This window comes from Sinohyriopsis cumingii, chromosome 5 (genome assembly GCF_028554795.1).
Source record: "Sinohyriopsis cumingii isolate HCF-2022 chromosome 5, ASM2855479v2, whole genome shotgun sequence".
NCBI classification, from domain to species: Eukaryota; Metazoa; Mollusca; class Bivalvia; order Unionida; family Unionidae; genus Sinohyriopsis; species Sinohyriopsis cumingii.
In genome coordinates, this window is record NC_142965.1 from 65,168,279 (window position 1) to 65,189,201 (window position 20,923).

Sequence of the window (20,923 nt, forward strand, 5' to 3'; positions counted from 1 at the left end):
TTTAGGGCCAACTTGACACCATAAAAAGTCTTTATACGAAAAGAATGTTTACGAGTAGAAATCAATGATTTTAAAGCTGCTACCATGGCAGCCACAATATACATCTCTGATCAGTACTATTTTTTTTATACATGACCAACTAGACATCATAAGAAGTCCTTTAGTTAAATCACTATGTTAATATGAATAGAATAAGTAGCAGTAACAAGATTTGCAAGATGGTAACGACATTAAAAGTCACATCAAGATCATTTTTATTAATGATCAACAACTACACATCATAATAAATCAAATGGTGAAAACCCAAAAGCTGACATGACATCTTTTCAGCAGGAGTAGTGATAAGAAGAGTTTTCAAAATGGCAAATGTGGGGCCCATATGATATGTCAGAGTGACACCAGTTTCATATAAGAGCATCTAGACCTTGCGATGAATGTGTACATGTTAAGTTTCATGGCAATACTCCAAATGATTTAGTAGGGGTGATAACAACAAGCTTGTGCTAATGGACAGAAGGACAACAGACCATCCCATCACAGATGATGGACAATGGACAACACAACATCCCATAAGCTTTTCTGGTCTCTGACCAGCAGAGCTAAAAATACTATGTGAAATCCAGAAATAAAATCCCCAGGTCACATGCCTGATTAAAACTTTAAAAAATAAAAAGTATGTCCTATTTTAAGCCCATCTCCCACTGTCTATCAAATTTAAAAGATAATTCTCCTCTCCAAATCTTATCATGGAAAACACCCTCAACTGTCCATGATATTTACAAGATAGTCCCTCTCCACCTATGCCCCCCTTGGGAGCAATACTTTGTTTTGAAAACCTAAACTTATTCACATCTGATGTGATATTACCACTGCAACATTTGCCTCCACATATCAATTCTGTAATTATCTATAAATATATTAATAATGACACAAGATGGGGTTCTGATAAATTCAAACCATTATTGTTTAAAAGTTCATCAAAATTGACAGAAATACGTCATACGTCTCCAAAAATGACAATTTAAGTGCAAACTCCAAGCATTATAGGAAATTTACAAGACCTTTGAACTTTATATCAAAAATTTAAACAAATCATTATTCTACTTAATTTAAGAATGCATTATATCAAATTGCCTTGTTCATCAAAAGCTATGTTGAGATATGTTTACACATTTTTTATTTTTGTCTATTACAAATTGAAATCACACCTCACAAAATATAACCCTAAACAACACTCTTTATTTCTGATAAGGACTGACGTCAAAGCCTTACAAAACCCCTGCAATAATCATCCTCACGTACACGAGACAAGAAGCTATTAAGCAACGCAGCTATTGCAGATACAAAACTAAGATGTCGACATCACGATTTCATCATTCAATCTAATCAAATAAAGTGGGTAGTCCACTTATAACATTTAAACATCCCACTGCATGCCACCTTTGGTACCACATTAAAGGCAACAAAATGGGTGGGACAGAACGTACAGTCTAACCTATCTTAAAAGGTCACCCATGGAACTAGCAGAAAAGTTTGCCTTTATGCGGGGTGGGTGGGGGGGGGTGACCTATATATCCTGGTAAATGTGCACTAAATTTATACCTGACCAATTAATACAGGCATATAGTACATAGAGGTAACCACATATAGCTTGTTTCACTACTATTTTATGACCAAAGGAGACACTGCATGCAGCAATGAAATTCACTCCAACCCTAACTTGTGCCAGCACCAATGTACTGGCAATGGTCTCAGGCATCTAGTGAATTTACAGGTGCACATGAAGCTTATCTATGACATTTAGGTCTCATATCCTGTCACCCAGCCAACTGTCAATGTTATTATCATGTACAATATTCAGATCATCCTAAATTTACCAACCACTGTTCATTCAATTTTGGGTATATGCTAATTGGCTTTACACTAATTCACAAGGTCCCAAAAAGTTTCCTGGAATCCAATATTAGTCCATTTCATCTTTTTAACTGCCAAGTATTGAAACTGTCTACAATATCCTTGAGAAACTCCAACCAGATCTGGTGACAAAACTATTTTCTTACATCTGAGTTAACATGTTTGCAAATTAAGATCAACATTACAGTGTTCTGTAGCTTGTTCATTGGAATGCAAATAAATATAAAGTGTGGTCAAAATTCACCCACATATGTACAAGTCACTATGTGCATAAGATTATTAAAATACTAACATGTAAGCAATGACCTTTGACTTCATATAAGATCAATTAGGTTGGGTTCTGAAAACTGTAGCAGATACTCTGGTGGTCAGATCTTTACCATTTTTATTCAGAATCAATTAGATATTGCACAAAAAATGTTATAAAAAATAAAACCTGATGTCAATGCCACCATTCAGACAAGAGTTGTTTTAAGATTTTTGAGATGGTTTGTGTGCTATTTGGATTTTTAATGTGGCTTTAACAATTTTTTAGTTGTATCGCTACAACATCTGCAGGGTGAGTGAGTTTCTAATGATGTCTAGCACTGGGGCAGTATGTTGCAGACATGGAGCACTATGTCCCACCCAGTCACATTATCCTGACACCTGGCTGACCGGTTCTGGCACTTACTTCTTAATGCTGAGCCAGGTGAGGCAGCTGTTAGTACTATTTTTATGTCTTTGGTATGACTTGGCCAGGGTTCAAACCTGTGACCTCCCACATCTGAGGCATACAATCTAACCACTAGGCCACCAGAGCATTGACTTTTAGATGGCTATGTAAAAGGACTGTTTAAATGGATATTTTTGTACTTTCTTTCCTTAAAATAATGTATCTATAATTTTCACACTGAATGTGGTATTGCTAGAGAAAAAAGCACAAGTTGATGAGAATTGCTTATAGTATACATTATGCAACATTGCAGATCAAGCACATTTACTGATATCACTAAATGACAGCAGTTATCTTTAAAGCATCGATGCTGCCATTATATGCAAAAAGCTGAATATGCCAATCATTTGAATATTACTGAATCTTGAAAGATATTGGTCCTAAACATTAGGTTCCATTAAAACCAGGTAACATCAACATTTCATCTCATTATGAGCAATGTAATTTCTCCCTCAAAATGAAAAATCCAGTCATTTTTCACATGTGTATGAATTAATTCATTTTTGATTGGCAACATTAATAGGCACAGGTCAACCGATTTCAGTTGAAAGCTAGAACAAAAGATTTGATGATCTCACCATTGTAAACATAAGTCAACACCATGGTATATCAGGTTGTCTTCAGCCCAAAATAGCTGGAAAGTATTCTAGTAGGCCAGCTGGTGCCCAATATTCACTTGAATTTTATTTTTTACCTAATGCATGCTTTAACTTCTCAACAAGATATCATAAGTCTCTTATAGGAAACCCAATTTTGATACCAACATCCATTCAGGTCAAGTAGCTATAAGAGGATTGCTGCAATGACCACCATGGCAGCCATGATACTTTTGGTGAAAATCCCATGATGATAAAAGTTTTAGTTTCCTCAGAGAAGTGATAAGATTTTCAAGATGGCTGCCCTGGTGGCAATACTGGATGTCCGTCTCGTACCATTTCATTTATGACCAAGTTGGCAATGATAAGATTTTCAAGATGGCTGCCCTGGTGGCAATACTGGATGTCTGACTCGTACCATAAGAAGTCTACTGGTAAAAAACAGATGTCTATTACTATCCAGTCAAATGGAATAGTGATTATAAGATTAGTGATTATAAGGTGAATGTAATGGTGATAATACTGGGTGTCAAATAAAGACTATTTACACCCCAATAAAACTAGATATCACAAGTTTATTTTGTGAAAACTCTATGCAAATGTGAACATCTTGTCAGAAGGAGTAGTGATAAGATTTTCATAATAGCCACCATTGCAGCATCACTGGAGATAAGATCAGCACCATTTTTATTTCGGACCAACTCGTTATGATAAGTACACAGTCTTTTAGTAATGACCCCAAGGTTATAAAAGCACAAGGAGTGGCAACAACACAATTTTTAAGATGGCCCCAATGGTACCGGTAGTCATATTGAAGGTCAGTTTGGTATCATTTGCACTAAAGACCAATTAAATATATGAAGTCTAGCGATATAGATGGGTCTAATAAGAATTTCAAGATTTCATAGCCTTTCAGTAAAACCCTGTGTAGATATTATGAACATAGATTCAGGAGGAGAAACAAACATTTAGCACCAACTAGACAACACAAGTCTTTTAGTGAAACTATTTTTCAATGTGACAATCTATTCAGGAGAAGGAGCAATAGTACTTTCATGCTGACCAGTGTGATAGCGATTTTTTATGTCAGATTATGTACGACCTACAAGAGCCATATCATATGCCAGATCATGTAAGACCTACAAGAGCCATATTGTATGTTAGATCATGTAGGACCTACAATGCCAGATCATGTAGGACCTGCAAGAGCCATATTGTATGCCAGATCATGCAGGACCTACAAGAGACATATTGTATGTTAGATCATGCAGGACCTACAATGCCAGATCATGTAGGCCCTACAAGAGCCATATTGTATGTTAGATCATGCAGGATCTACAATGCCAGATCATGTAGGACCTGCAAGAGCCCTACTGTATGCCAGATCATGTAAGACCTACAAGAGCCATATTGCATGTTAGATCATGTAGGACCTACAATGCCAGATCATGTAGGACCTACAAGAACCATATTGTATGTCAGATCATGTAAGACCTACAAAAGCCATATTGTATGTTAGATCATGTATGACATACAAGAGCCATAGTGTATGCCAGATCATGCAGGACCTACAATGCCAGATCATCTATGACCTACAAGAGCCATATTGTATGTTAGATCATGTAGGACCTACAACGTCAGATCATGTATGACTTACAAGAGCCATACTGTATATTAGATCATGCAGGACCTACAATGTCAGATCATGTAGGAACTGCAAGAGCCATATTGTATGCCAGATCATGTATGACCTACAATGCCGATCATGTATGACCTACAAGAGCCATATTGTATGTTAGATCATGTAGGACCTACAATGTCAGATCATGTATGACCTACAAGAGCCATATTGTATATTAGATCATGCAGGACCTACAATGTCAGATCATGTATGACCTACAAGAGCCATATTGTATGCCAGATCATGTAGGACCTACAATGTCAGATCATGTATGACCTACAAAAGCCATATCGTATGCCAGATCATGTATGACCTACAAGAGCCATACTGTATGTTAGATCATGTAGGACCTAGAAGAGCTATATTGTATGTTAGATCATGTAGGACCTAGAAGAGCTATATTGTATGTTGGATCATGTAGGACCTAGAATAGCCATATTGTATGTAAGATTCTGTATGACCTACAAGAAATCATAATGTAAAAGAAATGAAAACCCAATGTTGATATGATTAGCAATAACAATAATTTCAAGATGGCCAATGTGGCTACCATACTGAATGTCCAGCAGAATCATTTTCATTTTGGACAATCTAGACAGTATAAGATATGTGTGTGTCTGTGTGTGTGATTCAGCTTTAAGAATCTCTTCAGCCATATCACTATGATTGCAATGTGGCAGTTTATCGTGATGTCTAGCACTCAGGCTGCAGACATGTGGTATCATGTCCCACCCAGTCACATCATCCTGACACCAGACTGACCAGTCCTAACACCAACTCTTAATGCTGAGCACCATGTGAGGCAGTTGCTGGTACCATTTTTATAAGTCTTTGGTAAGAATTGGCAGAGGTTCAAAGTGGCACCCTCCCACATCAGATGCGGATGCTTTAACCACTTTGGCCAACTGGACAGGTCTTTTAATGAAAACACCAGGCTGATGAGAAAATCTGTTCAGAACGAGTAGATAGCAAGATTTTCAAGACAGCTGACTTGGTGGCCACTTGGTTGTTGGAGAAATTTCACTTTTATTAAAGACCAACAAGGCATTGGAATAAATGTGTGTTAAGTTTCAATGGCAATCCTCCAAATAGTTTTGGCGTAGTGACAATAAAATTTTGCTAACAGAATGACTTCATAAAACAGACAACAGGACATTCTATCAGCTCTTAGCAGGTAATTAGTATACCTTACCGAAAGTCATTTTACAATAATACACTTGTTTCATTTCTGTCAACTACATGGTATCAAGTATAATTAAAGTGGAATACATTGCTAATGAGAATTTCCTAACTAGAAAGGACAACAGCTTTGACCAAAATGTTGACTATAACCATAGCAACTGCATAATGGCCTTCTGGGACTACTGTTACAGCACGACCAGGCAACACGATCAATAGCAAGTGCTCCATTTGTCACAATGTGTCAAGATGCACACAGGCACCAATGACACACCATATTTCTTAAATTTCAGCATCTTCAGAAATCAATAAATTAAATCTCTGAGAATTCAAGTCCATCTTCTGTCTAATTTATGACCAGGAGATGAAGTCTGATCCCTCTCCTTATGATTAGACTGACTGGATTGAAAATAAATTCATGGGGTGCAGCTTATAATGCGGCAGCACAACAAGGCAAGGCAGTTCATATTATCAATTTCATTTGAATATCAATACATGATGCATTTAATACAGCAGAAAAATCAATGCCAGAGGTTGAGGCAACACATTTTGTTGCTGTAGCTACTGTTACAAAATCTGATGCTGATTTTGCAGTATCTAATTCCAAATTTTTTAAACCAAATTTAATATCATGTATGCCTGTATTCAAGTGGCACAAGACATCCAACAACTTTTTCATATAATTTAGTAAACAACATTAAAATATATACGTCATGTTACATTTTACTCATTTTGAAGATAAAAAAATTTATTTCAGAAATGCTTGCTCTCAAGTCCTGTTTTTTTCTTCTACCCTAGAGAGTTGTTGTGCATTAACAAAAATTGTCAGAGCAAAATAGGCTGTACATGGCAACAAGTATATCTGGTGGAAGAACCTCAGAAAAACCCTGGGAAGAACCACCAACCCTCAGGAAGCTAATGGCAAACTTTCTTACATATCCATGTTGGCCAAACCCAAGATTTGAACCCACAAAAATAGACCTGTAAAAGCCAGTGCCTTAGACCAAACTATCATATGGGGCCCCTATTTTAGAGACAGAGGTAAATTCAGAGACAACTTTTATTTCAAGAATGGCTTCATTTTACCTTATCACAGAGATCTATTCAGAAATGTTTGTTCTTACCTTTTTATTAGAACTAGTATAAAATTTGTAACGAAACAACTTAATGCAGACAACTGTCACACCTACCTGGAAATTAAGTAAAATATGAAAATAAAGTTGCTTTGAGTGTAATTTCATGACCAGTTGTCTCCTGAGATGGTGAAAATATTTGATACTGGATGACAGTTTATACTGAATAACTTGCCATCAAACATGAATACACCACACTACTTCACCATATGGGCCATCATGATAATGTAGCTCCTCCATAAGGCATAAGGTAGCTTCTCGTGGGTCGGTGTTTTTTTCCGGGTTTTCTCCGGGTTCTTCCTCCACCATTAATTCTGGTTGTCATATAAAGAATATCTTGTGCTGAAAATGGTGTTAAACCCTACAACAACAACCATAAGGCATGCATGGTCCAAGATCCCACTGGTTTAAGTGGTCACAGTGAGATAATATGTATAAAGTATTTCATTATAAGATGGTCTCATTATAAAGTGATTCATGCTATGACTTTCATGGAGTGTTTATAATGAGGACTATAGAATCTTAAAACTGATGATCCTTTTATTGTAGGTCGCTAAATGTATGAGAATGAGAAAAGTTTGGTTAGGTGTTTTACAGCACAGAAACAGAAGTAGGTTACTTAGTGTTGAGGCAAATAAGGAGACAAAGTTCCTTGCCCAAAAACACACCATGGTATCAAACACAGGCTGATTCAATCGTAGGATTCAAACCTGCACCCTTCTGGTTAGAGTGCAGCTTGCTATCCATTGAGGAACTGCAGCTCCCCTGAGAGAAGTAGTCATCTGCCTAAGCTATCTAAAAAAATGATAGTGCAAAATTACCGTTATTAAATTTGTTATTAATTTACCACTTTCCCTCTACATTTTACATGTGTAAGACGTTAACCATCATTAATTATGAGGAATCTGTTATTGTGCATTTAGTAGATCATTGGACTTGTAATCCAAAGGTCATAGGTTTCATACCCTAACAAGGCAGCCAGACCAGGCTGCCTTTTTGTGTCCTTGGGAAAGACACTTCACTCTTATTTCCACAGTAAGATATAGCCAATTAAAAAATAACCAGCCAAACAACCATCAGTTTAGCTTTTCAGATTGTTTGACAAGATTATCATCATATCAGCAAAATAATGAAGTTAATATTCATTTTCTTCCATGAAAATTGCTTGAAATAAACCTGTTTGTATTGTGTGCAATCTGGTCAAAAGGTTATATTGATTCACATCAATGAAAGTACCAATCAATCTATTAGTCTCCTGATAAAAGTGTTATAATTGTTCCATAATCTATTTCAAGCACAGAAATGTCAGGTCCATTACCAGTCAGCAGATATTATTGCATAATGCACTTTCGTATATAGCTGTATCCATGGCAGTCAAATAGGACATTTCTTAAAACTGAACAGCTCAATGCACATTTGTAATGTTAACACTGAAAATAAAATTACTTAAACTTGATATACCTGATAATTTATGTTGAAAGTTCATTAGTTATCCACAAAAAATAACTTCTTCTATGATACAAGATATGAAGAGTCCAAAGAAGGCCTAATATTGCTCTCCTGACCTACACTGCTTAACAGTTGACTATTTCAATGGCCAGGCTTTCATCTGGTATTGTAAGACCACAAAAACAAAACAAACTTGATATCATGTTGATTTAGCTATTATGTTATATCCTGAGAAAAAATTATTTCATATATATAAACGCCAGTTTTATAAAAATACAATTAAAAATAGTCACTAAAAAATTGACAATCTCAGTCAATCAGACACAAATCACCACACCAGTATGCATGGACATGGCTCATAAATGTTTGCGTAAAAGATTTCAATGATTTATATTAATAATAATAATGAGGACTTTGTATAGCGCCTAATCTTTAGAAGCTCTAAGCACTTTACATTAGACAACACCTGTAAGATAAAAACATATAATGATATGATTACAAAAACAAACACCATGAAATTAGAAAACATTAAAAAAAACACGCTGAGAATATTTAAGGTAGGAAACTTTATTATTATTATTTATACCTTTTTACCATGTTTCATCACAACTGGATCAGAAATAAATTGTTCAGGCAACATCCTCAGCGAATCACATGAAAGATTTTGTTTGTGGATTCAACACAAGTTTTAGCACATAATAGGCTATTCATGGCAGCCATTATATCTGGTGAAAGAGAAACCCGGGAAACCCCAGGAAGAATGACAGACTCAAAGGAAGCTACTGGCAAACTTTCTTTCATAGACATTGGCTGAGCCTTGACTCTTTAGGATACATGTATGAGCATATATTTCAAGTTTGCTTAAAACTGGATCAGCGATATCATTCCCAAGATCCAATGGTAAAATACTTAGAGAATCAGCTGCAAGACAACCTCATGAATATGACTGGATCTTGCTCATTACTAAACCGAACTGAGATCTTAATAATATAATACTTAATAATATAAACAAATATTCCAAGACTGATCAAAACTGGATCGTGAATATTGCCTGCAGAGTGATAATAAGGTCAGCCAATCAAATGCAAGATCAACTCATTAATATACATGGCTCATCAATGAAATTGTCTGGGAATTCATTGACATCATATTTCAAAATATGATCAGAAAATATGACTCCTGGGTGATATCAAGCAACTGTTGATTGATGGATGATGGATATGACACATGGCTGAGGCAGGGCTATACTGTTAGTTCACTAGTCTGTTGGACAGGCAAGCTCAAAATTTATCCATAATACCAAATTACATTAACTATGCAAGTCCTTCAGCCCACACATGCTTTCCAAGAACTGTGACCATCCAATTTCAATTAGAACATTTTTACTGCAGCCACTGTAATTAGACTCAGAAAACATTCCTATTCAGAATGTATTGATTACCAATTAATATGATGGCATTCATTAGTTTGGAAATATAATTTACCTATAAAGCTAATTGTGCACAATTTGTACTTTTTAATATTTTGTGTTTTTCATTTGGAGCAATGTGGGTGAAAATAAAATTCACAGAATCCAATGTACTTCATTAACAGTTAATAACTTGGTAACAACCATGTCAATTCACAGGTTCAAAAACATTTTACAACCATCATGTAGGAAGACTGAAATACAGGTAAACTTCTCTAGCAAACCACCTTTACAATGAGACCACTCAGAATCGGCAGAAAAGTTGCCTAATGATCATACACTTATAAATTACTGTATTTGTACCACTTTCTGATATTGTATAGTGACATTTATTCTGCAATAAAAGTAATTTTTAATAATACATGTAGTATGTTCTGCATGATGTCACCATGTTGCAAAGACATGCACCTATCAGTGATCTCGGTCTAAAAAATCCAATTCAATACTCACCACATTCTTGTCATGTGAATTTTTACTCGGCTTAACACAACATATTTTTTCTAACAGATGTGATGAGAAGAGTTAAAAAGATTTTAACAGAAGTTCAAAGATGAATTATGTTATGTGTTCATTTATCTTTGGTTTCTTGTTATTGTTATTGTCAACCATGTAAATCATTTATTTATTTACTATGAGAAATATTTAATTTTGCAAATGTTGGGATTGCCAGTGAGGCTTGCTGACCACCGTATTATCTAATTTCTAGTGTAAGAAGAGTCCAAAAGCAAACAGCTTGGCTTCTGTATCACTAATATGCAGATCAACATTCTTTCAGTAACAAAAATTATAATGAAAACCATAAACACTGATATACCAAGATATTTACAACAGAAGATATGGATGTACAGTGTCACAGCCAAATGACACATGGTGCTAATTGTATGGAAAAATGGGAACCAGCCTGGAAATGGAGTATATATGGGTTTGGCTGGCCAGGATTGGTTAATACTGTAAGTTATATTTTTATGAAAAACAATCTTTTGCGAGTTTATCCTAGTCGTAAGTGAAAAAATTAAAGATTTTGTTTTATTGATAAAATTTCAGTCCTTTAACAGCCTGAGTTTGGAACTCTCATTACTAAAATTAGCACCTGACTCTTTGGTGCAGAACTGAAAGCATATGTTTCAAACACATGCAGGTCCAGAAAATGCCACAGCTCCTATTCTTTTCTCTACACAGAAGCTGACATCCAGGTTTCATCTATACTGATAAATATAGGTTTGTTCATGAGCACTCACAAATTTAAAGTTATTGAATTTTTAATGCCATGGTGTTTGCATAGGTTTACTGTGGGAACTAAATTGGTACTGTGAGTCCTGAACTGGGCGTCTACTGTCACAGCTGAACTGGGTTTCTACATGGCAAATATGGTTGCAGGGAAGCCTCCACCTGATTCAAATGAGATCTCTCCATTCCTACATGGAGATCTGACAAACACCAAGACAAGATTTTGGAGACTTCTGGAATTCCCAGTGTGCTTGATTTTAGTAGCCTATCATAAAAGCATTTCAATTCACATTAGGAATGTTATCATAAGTAATGATATGTTCCAAAAATGTCACTTTCAGAAATCTGAAAGCTAAATACTGACCAGTGAAGCAAAAGGTCAGCAGAACATGATCTATAACAAATTCTAGATCCAGAGAATGATGCATTTTTGGGACTGGAAACCTTCTCACTTTTCTCTTGATTGCATCTTGCAACATCTCTATTACCATTAATATCCACTAAGTTTGTGTTAAATTTCAAAAGTTGCATATAAGCAAAGGCAGACTAGTGTTCATTTTAACAGCAAGACTACCATAATGTGGTAAATAGTATTATTACATTTCTTATATACAAAACCTCTCTTTCACAGGTCATATTCTCCTACACTAAACAGCAGAACTCGTGTACATTAATATGTCACTAAGTGACATCACATCAATACTAAATGAAACAAACTAATCCAGCGGCCAATGACATCAACGGGCACTGCACAGTTGCATCACTATATATGCTACACTTAATGGTTGTTATGGCATTTTGAAAAGGTTATAATTTTGCATTTTCCTGACAGTGATGTGTGATTTTAAATTTCACTGTTGATAAGCAGCACATCTGTATATGGACAAATTGACTAAAAATGCGTAAACTTTTTAATGCATTCAAATCATGCAAAACAATTTAATTTTAAGCATTTATTCCAATGCTGCCAGCAAAATGTTCTCACTGTGAGCATACTCCATTTTTTATTCTGGTCAATCAAGCAGTACAGTTTTGAAATGTTTCAAATTTTCCTGTTAGAATATTCACTCCAATAAAACCCATAAATTACTTAATAAATAAGGACTGACTCATTAAAAATGGCATAGTTAAAATCATAAAGATTAGGACTTCGTGGGCAATCTTAATATTATGCTTTGCAAAATATCCCATAAAATGTTCATAAATGCAATTAGTTTCAAACCATAAATGAATTAAAGTTATTTTTGTGAAAACCATATTTCTTTTTTTCAGACTTGGTAATCTAGACCTTGACCTTTTTGACTTTTGAGCCCCAACATGAATAGCTGCCTTCTTAGTCTCAAATGCATGCACTGCCATGCACACAGTATGGTCAAAGTATGTAATAAATAACTTGAGAGTGCAGAAACCATTAATGTCATCTCACTTTTAAACATGCCCTCCTTATCATAAATGTAAGCCATTACATTGTCTAGTCAAGGTATCTGGTATACAACAAATCAATTTATTTTGTGGAAGGATGTTTTAGTCCCTGTAACACTGACCTTTCATGCTTGAAATCAACAGATTTCATGTTGACCATAATTACATGCTAATTAATATGTTTTACAATGGTCGATGTTGGAAAATTGAAGATTCTGTATGGAAACTGAATGGGGAAATAGTCAATGGACAAATAATTGGAGGGCATGACAGTTGATATTACATCATAATAATTTCATTGACATCACAACAAATTAATGACAGATCATTAATGAAAACTGATGCAATAGTTTGAGGCACCTAAAATAAAATGCTTTCCCAAAAAAAATGCCATTAAAAAGTTGCCAAAATAACATGAAAACTTAAAAGTGCAGGTATTTCACTGATGGTTGAAACTGTTATTTTCAACACCTGTAGTTTTATATGGGTCTATTTATCAGTTTTATATGGGTCTATTTATCATACAATTTTATATGGGTCTATTTATCATACAATTTTATATGGGTCTATTTATCATCCAACCATCCTGATGTTTGTCTACCCAAAAACTGGCCCAAGTTAAAATTATTACTTCTCTTACCTCCAAGTCTCAGTTGAACAGTTTAAATTATTTGACTCATTTTGCCTTATATTAATAAAAAGCATCTTCTAAAGACATGTGGTCTCTCAACAGAAGTTATCAAAATATACAGTACAGTTGATCCATCCATGAAAAAAGTCATCTTTCATGAAAGGTGGTCTTTCTTAACAAGCTGTCTTTTATGACAGACAGTCTTTCAAATCAGGCCTTACTGTACAGTCTTCACTAAACCACTTAATAAGGTCCATATAAATACCAGTTCAAGTTTTTATATGATTAAGAAGTGGAATGGGAAAAGAAAATTTTCAAACAATAATATCATTCTACATCGGCATTAAAATTTTCAGGAGAAAAGAATAAATACATCAATATTGAAATAAGATGAAAATTTAACATTCATGCAGTTATAATAACATAACTACAGCCTCAAAAATATGCTGACTCTCCACTTTTGACATACCTAAAAGTGAGATACTACACTAATATTAAAATAGGAACAATTAACATTTTAGAAAGTCTTCACTGCCTGGAGCAATATACAGTGTTCTTGAAAATTTCAGTACACTGACATGTAATTATGCATCAAAATGAAAAAGGTAAAGAGAAACTGAATGCTCCATATGGTAGGTAACATGACTTACATTTTGACCATGCTGGGCAGTATGAAGCAGAAAAGTACATCAGCAATGCTGACAAGTTCAGGATGACTGTGCAGAAAACATCTCAGAGTCTAGACACAATATCCCACTTTGTGAAAGAATCCATAATCTCAATCCAACCTATGAACCAAGACCTTCCAATTGTACATGAAGACCATTACGAAATGTCCACCATATTGTGTGACTGAAATATGCTGTCTGCGCTTGCTGGTAATGAATGTCTGTTAAGTCTGTTATAATACATATTTAATAGCTTAATTAAACCACTGCCATTGTCTCAAATGACACAAACAAGACAAAGTTGACAGCGTTGAAAATGCTCATTAATGTAAATGACTGCTCATTGGCCCTTTTGAATTCACAAGTATACTTGTGAACCTGACAGTGAAAATGTGCAGACATAGAGGGAACAAGATCTCAAGTCAATTGACTCTGCTAGCATCAATGACAAGTCTGGAGAGTTCAATCAATGATGGCAATGACGTCACAGTTCCTCACAGTGGCATAATTGTACAGGATGCCAGTGCTGTCTGCCTGCCCACACAGGCTGAGTCTATGGGCTGAGTTTGCTACTGGTTGCCTAGTTATCATGTACTGATAATTGGAATAAAAACATTAACAAGAAATGGGATGGGAATAATGTCATTAATGGAACTGCCACCCACACATATTACTATAAAAAGCATAAAAGAAACTTGAGCAGCTGATCTAACATTTGTTTTTATTTGACATTTTTTGCGTAAGTAATTCAATATACATATTTATGTACAAGAAGCTACTCTTTTATTTTGGAAGACAGATACAGATGAATCAAGTAACAGGAGGCAGGACCAAAGTATGTCTATCATATATGCAGAAGCCTACTGTACAAATTAATACTTAGCTTTAATGAAACATTTATAATTTAAGCACTTCATTTAAAACAGTGGACATTTGTATCAAGCAAGACTTCAAATATAAATTTAATAAAATTAATAAAGTATGCTGTGAAAATATTCCGACATCACAAACACCAACTACAAGTGATATTTTACAAAATAAACATGGCAATTACTCCAGGCAAGTCTAATTAAAATCTAGATCTCCAACAGAATGGCACAAACATGAGACCATGTTCTGTTAGCCTTTCAATTCACCTATAACATTACAGGTTTCACATTTATTCAAGTGAAAAATGTAATTTTGAAAATAACACTTCTAAAGATAAATCTAACACAAAATACAATGCTTCATCTAACAGGCTACTATAATAGTTTAGTAGAACAAAAACCAATATTGGTCACTGTAAAATCAACTTATTACAAGCTGATCTCAAACTGAATCAGACTGGTTGTAGGCACATACTTCATTCGTTACTGTATCTTCAAATTACACAATTTTCATTAATTTGGATCACAAAGAATATCTAAATGTTATGTCAACACATGTCATAATAAACCATCACCATTGGTCATATCTTACATGCATGCCACCTAATACAATTAAGCCAAGGGAGATGATATCTAACAGTCAATTACCGAAACTGCAATGAAGCATACTAGAAAATACAACTGGTGATAATATCAATGTTGTTACTACATGTATACAGGACAAAAAGGGACACTACTCTAACAAGACTCCTACACTAGAATAGCAGGTCCCCATGCTTTTCTTGGTTACTTCCTCCTTTTGATACATAAAACACCAAACTCCTGTGCTGCATTTGTTCCATAGAATGTTGAACTTTCGGTGACCATTAATAAAAGTCGTTTAGAACGAACCTTATAATACTTGACAAGTAAAAGGTACATTATTAATAGGCATTTTGAAATATCACTGTAATCTTCTTCTTGTCGGAAACCATGTCAAACAAAGTAACGAGTGTTGCTTTGAACCAGTTTCAGCTTTCCAGAAATATTTTCATTACATTATATTTCTCACATGGCCAACAAGAGCCAACTTTCAAAACTCTGAAACACCTGGACTGGCCAAATTGTTCTTGTGACACAAATCATAAAACATACATTTGAAGTTTTGAATTATCTCTGCCCTGACAATTGGTTTGACCAGTTCCTGTTGAACTTGACTTTCAAGATTAAAATTTTCATCCCAATTATTTTTAAATAGTTAGTGTCCCTTTTTGGTCCTCTTTTTCTTTTATTCACAATGTTTAATATTATCTATAACAATCTGGGTGAAAATAATAGAGCTGTTCCTTTCCTACGATGTTAATTATAGTTAAAACACTTAATTGCAATTTACACAACCAAAATTATTTGATTGGTTATTTTTACTTGACCTATTTAAAACATTTTGCAGAGATATTTGCTTGACTGGTCTTACTTTTCTATTGTTTCTTTTGTTCTCTGCACGTTACTTTTATTTGAACAAAATGCAGTAACTGCATTTATTTATAAGCAATGCAGCCAATGTGAAGTGAAGATTCTGTACGACACTTTATAGTATGCTCTGCTGTACCATAGGTGTGGCAATGTATACCTTATTTATGTTAAAGGTAGTTGACACCTTTTGTACAAACATTTCTTTGGCATCCTGTGCTTGTTCTCCTAGACAAAGGGTTTGAAATTATTGAATTTTACAAATGTGAATTTAAACATAAGGAAAAGAATAATATTTAGGTTCATAACAAGGTATATATGACAGCATTATTCTGATTCAATTGAAATATCATTACCATCACACATGGGTTGATATATATAGTTTCCAAAATGGATGGTACAGCCCCCTGGGGTGGCAGTGAAGTTGGGGGAGGGGGCTAATGCTGAATAATGCTTCTTACTGGGTAAGGTAGGGGGTGCTGAATAAAAACAAGGGGGTAGTGGCCCGAAAAAAGTTAGAGAACCACTGATATAAATCCAAATGTGTTATATGTTAATCTACACTTACACAATCAAAATCAGAGGTTTATCTAAAGATCGTCTAAAAAGCTTATTAAATCCCCAATCACCCCATTATGTGCAAGAAGTCAAGCATGTCAAATCTTCTGAATAATACTGAAACTTTAAAGATATTGGTCCTACACATCATTGGGTGCCATTAAAACTAGATAATATCAATGTTTCATCATATTATGAGCCATGTAATTTCTCTCATTAACTGAGAAACTATCCTTTTTCCATATGCTTATGAATTAATCCGATGTTGATTGCTGACATCTGTGGATCAACATATTTCAGCCAAAAGCTGGAAGATCAGATCCAATTATGTCACCACTGCACATATAAGAAGCCAACACATCGCTGTGTCAGATACAGTAGGTAATCCTTATGTGGTCTGCTTTTCTCATTTTTGCATTTGATACGATGCAATACTTTTACATGTATTTGTTCCTCAAAGGCATAACTGACATACATTATTTTCTTCCATCTTGTAGGCATACCATTTTATATGGAAATCCACAATAGCTGGATTTGTCATCAGCCCATGCTTGCCCTTCAAAGTATTCCAGCCCCTTCCTGATCACCAACAGATATTATATCCTGGTCAATGATAAAGATGAATTCCTTTTGTTTCCTCTGCATATATATTACACACAATGGTCTTGCATTTTACATTCTGGGATTGGATGTTGGTTTATTAAACTTACAAAATTAAATAGTTTGTCAACCAGGAAAAATTCAGAAGACAACTGTCCGGAGTATTTCAATGAGTAAGGCAAAAATAATGATGAGAGAGTCTTGGATGATTTTTTTTCTTTTGGAGAGGAATGGTTGGTTTTAAGGGCACTTTTCACACCTTATTAGCTTTTTTTGTGGAAGAAATTGGAGCTACATGTAAGTGCCTTTTTCACAGACACAATCAGGCATCTGACCCAGGCTGGTCCAATACTCTACCACTGAGCTGATGCAGCCCTAGAGACCTGAACAGAACTTTCAAAGGTGTTTGTGCTAAATATTTTCCATGTAATGGATTTAGACCAAAACATTTTCAGTCTACCATACCTATGAAAGTGAAAAGCACTTTCAGTGATTATTTACTTATGTACCATTAACGATTTTGCATGGTGGACACCTAGAAATAAAGTAGAGTGACTCTACATCAAGGTAATTGTTAAAACCATAACAAATCCAAATAAATTCTCTGGAAATATATTTACAAATTACATCACCAAAAACTCTGGTTTACCAACTTTAATTAAAAATGACAGTAAAATCTTCTCTAATACCAAAGTTGTTGAACATGAAAAAAATGCTTCTACAATTCACAACTTGATGGCACATATTATCAACTTTAGCATAAAATGACATATATTTATTCATGCCTTAAAAAAAGGCAAGAATAACACATTTGCATAAAGGCAATGAAAAACATCTTCCAGATTCCAAAATACAATAAAAAATTCATTCCGTTTAACTCACCATTTGCAAAATTAGTGAGAAACATGGAGCAAAACAAATCACTACTTCTTATTAACAAATGAGCTACAAAAAATATAAATCAGGCTTTCGACCCAAACACTCACTTAATGCTGTGATAATAAAGACAGGTAATGAACAGCTTAAAGATCATTATAAGGACAACGTGGGGTCAGGTGTGGATCCCATTTTTTAAACCAGAAAATACCAAAAGATTTATTCATATTTATTGAACGTGAAGAAAATCAATCAAAATCGGTAACGGAAACCTATATCGCTCATTTTATCGTCGAAAACGGTAGAAAGCACCTGGAAATTTTAATCAACAATATGAAATATCAACTTTAAAAATAAGTCATAATTTTTTTTTACATTTTCTTTCCAAACGACATTCTTAATACACCGTAATTAACAATATTCAAGGAAATTTTGATCAATGAAAATGTCACTGTACGCCCAGTGGATACAGAACTTGAATAATTAAATAATTTTTGTATCAATTGAAATTTGTGTTATAGTTCTACCTTTTAGTTTCTTTTAAGTGTAATCATCATAAATGCAATGTGTCCTCTAGTAATTTCCATCTCACCTCTCTGGGTGGGTTCGAGTCTCGGGCTCAGTCAATGTTGTTAAGTGAGAAAGCTTGCTGGTATAGCTTCTCGTGGGTCGGTGGTTCTTTCCAATGTTTTCCCGGGTTTTACCTCGCCTATTTATACTAGCCGCCATGTATAGCCTATCTTGTGCTGAAAAATGGCGTTAAACTCTATAACAACAAAACAGTCCTATTGTAATTAAAGGAACCTGTGTCAATCTACTATGCCCGCAAGCGTTTCTCTGAGAACCTAACTATGTGCGAACAGTGTTTTGATATCGGGCTAGCATTTGTTGCAGGCCTACTGTTGCGCTAAACAAAAAGCAGGCCTCATTTTATATTATCACGTTAATTACGTCTTTTCAATCAAATAAAGAAGGTGGAATAAACAAAAAAGTTAAAAGGCATACAACTCCTACAAGCTTAAGAACCAGCGGCTCCAGTCGTTAAGTCGGTAACTCATTTCAGTCGATCAATCGAACACTGTTATAAATGTTATTGTGTACGTAATCTAATTAAACAACCTTAAATTAACCTACTCAGTGATAACTATGATTAAAGATAGCAAGGCAACCAAGCGAAATAAGTACTTCGTAAAGTAAAAAGCTTTGTTTTACAGATATGGACCATATGGAAAACGAGTTTCTGAGAATTCCTGAATTCGCACATATTCTCAAAGATGATAAGAAGTTTCACTGTAACTTGCAATGAAATCATGGCATCAACAGTTTACTAATCGAACAATTCAAAAATAGAGTTTCTACGAAGATCATTCTCACGAAATGTTGCGTTGAGTTTTTTTTTTTTTTGTTTTTTTTTTTATAAAAAGGAATCTTGTTATTTAGTGCATCACTCGTTAGTCTGGTTCCATGCTTCTCACACACCTTGTTTTACAGAGTGTTGTACCACACCAATCCGTGAACCAGACTAATCAACAAAACAAAAGAGGCGACGTAACATACGAATGTTTTCGCGTACCATGTTGGTTGTTGAAACCAGTTGGACTCATGTTAACGTACTTTCAGATGTTGGACGTGTTGGAAAAAGCGCTTTATTGACAATTATTCCCGACGTGATTATAAAACGAGGATTCAGTCATTAAATAGCCCAGTCCCCACCTGCCCTTATCCGGATGTCTAGCGGATTTTCGAGAGGTCCCCACAGGGGCTCGTATCGTTAAAATTGATCTGTCATACATGTACTATACAATAACCCCTGTGGCAACAATTTTAAGCAACTATAATAATGTTTTTGTAAAACATAATATATATATATATATATATATATATATATATATATATATATATATATATATATATATATATTAGTATACCTCTCCCTCGATAACTCGCGCACATCGGGGTCCAAAAACAGACCGCACTTTAAGCGAGGGCGCGAGTTACCAAGGGACCTGCACAGGGGCTCGTATAGTTGCTTAAAATTGACCTGTCGTACATATACTATATAACAGTTATTAAGTACCAAATTAACAATTGTCATGTCAGACAGTTGGCATAGAATGCCATACTTATCCCATGCATTCATGTACATGTACTTATCAGCTCCATTCACAAATATCTTTCAGTTGATGCCACTAAAACACTTGTGTGTTCATTAATACTTTCAAGACTGGACTATTTTAACTCAATTCTGTTGGGTTCATCTCAAAATCTACTTCAGAAACTTCAAAACACAGCTGCTCGGATCATACTTAAGAGTACCACGATCAGAGCACACCTCCCCACTGCTCTGTACCCTCCACTGGCTATCCATTCGATCCAGAATCAAACACAAAATTTGTTCTCTGTGCTAGGTTTCACTGATGGAATCCAGTCCAACCTACCTATCCGACCTCACCCATGTGTACACACCAGCAAGATACTTACACTCCTC

At 35.0% G+C, this 20,923-nt stretch overlaps 1 protein-coding gene across 3 annotated transcripts in view; it reads right to left on the reverse strand.

Annotated features, from left to right (window-relative positions):
- The window catches only part of LOC149799332 (fibronectin type-III domain-containing protein 3A-like), a 264,342-nt gene that overhangs the window by 202,271 nt on the left and 41,148 nt on the right, over positions 1-20,923 (reverse strand). Inside the window, exon 1 of one of the 3 annotated variants that reach the window (XM_089958643.1) lies at positions 14,066-14,445. The exons of 1 other annotated variant lie outside the window; for it this stretch is intronic. In XM_089958643.1, coding sequence (XP_089814769.1) covers positions 14,066-14,076 — 11 coding nt within the window. In that variant the 5' untranslated portion in view covers positions 14,077-14,445. Of the gene's footprint in view, positions 1-14,065; positions 14,446-20,923 lie in introns of those variants that run through there. One more of the 3 variants, XM_089958642.1, reaches the window with a different exon arrangement.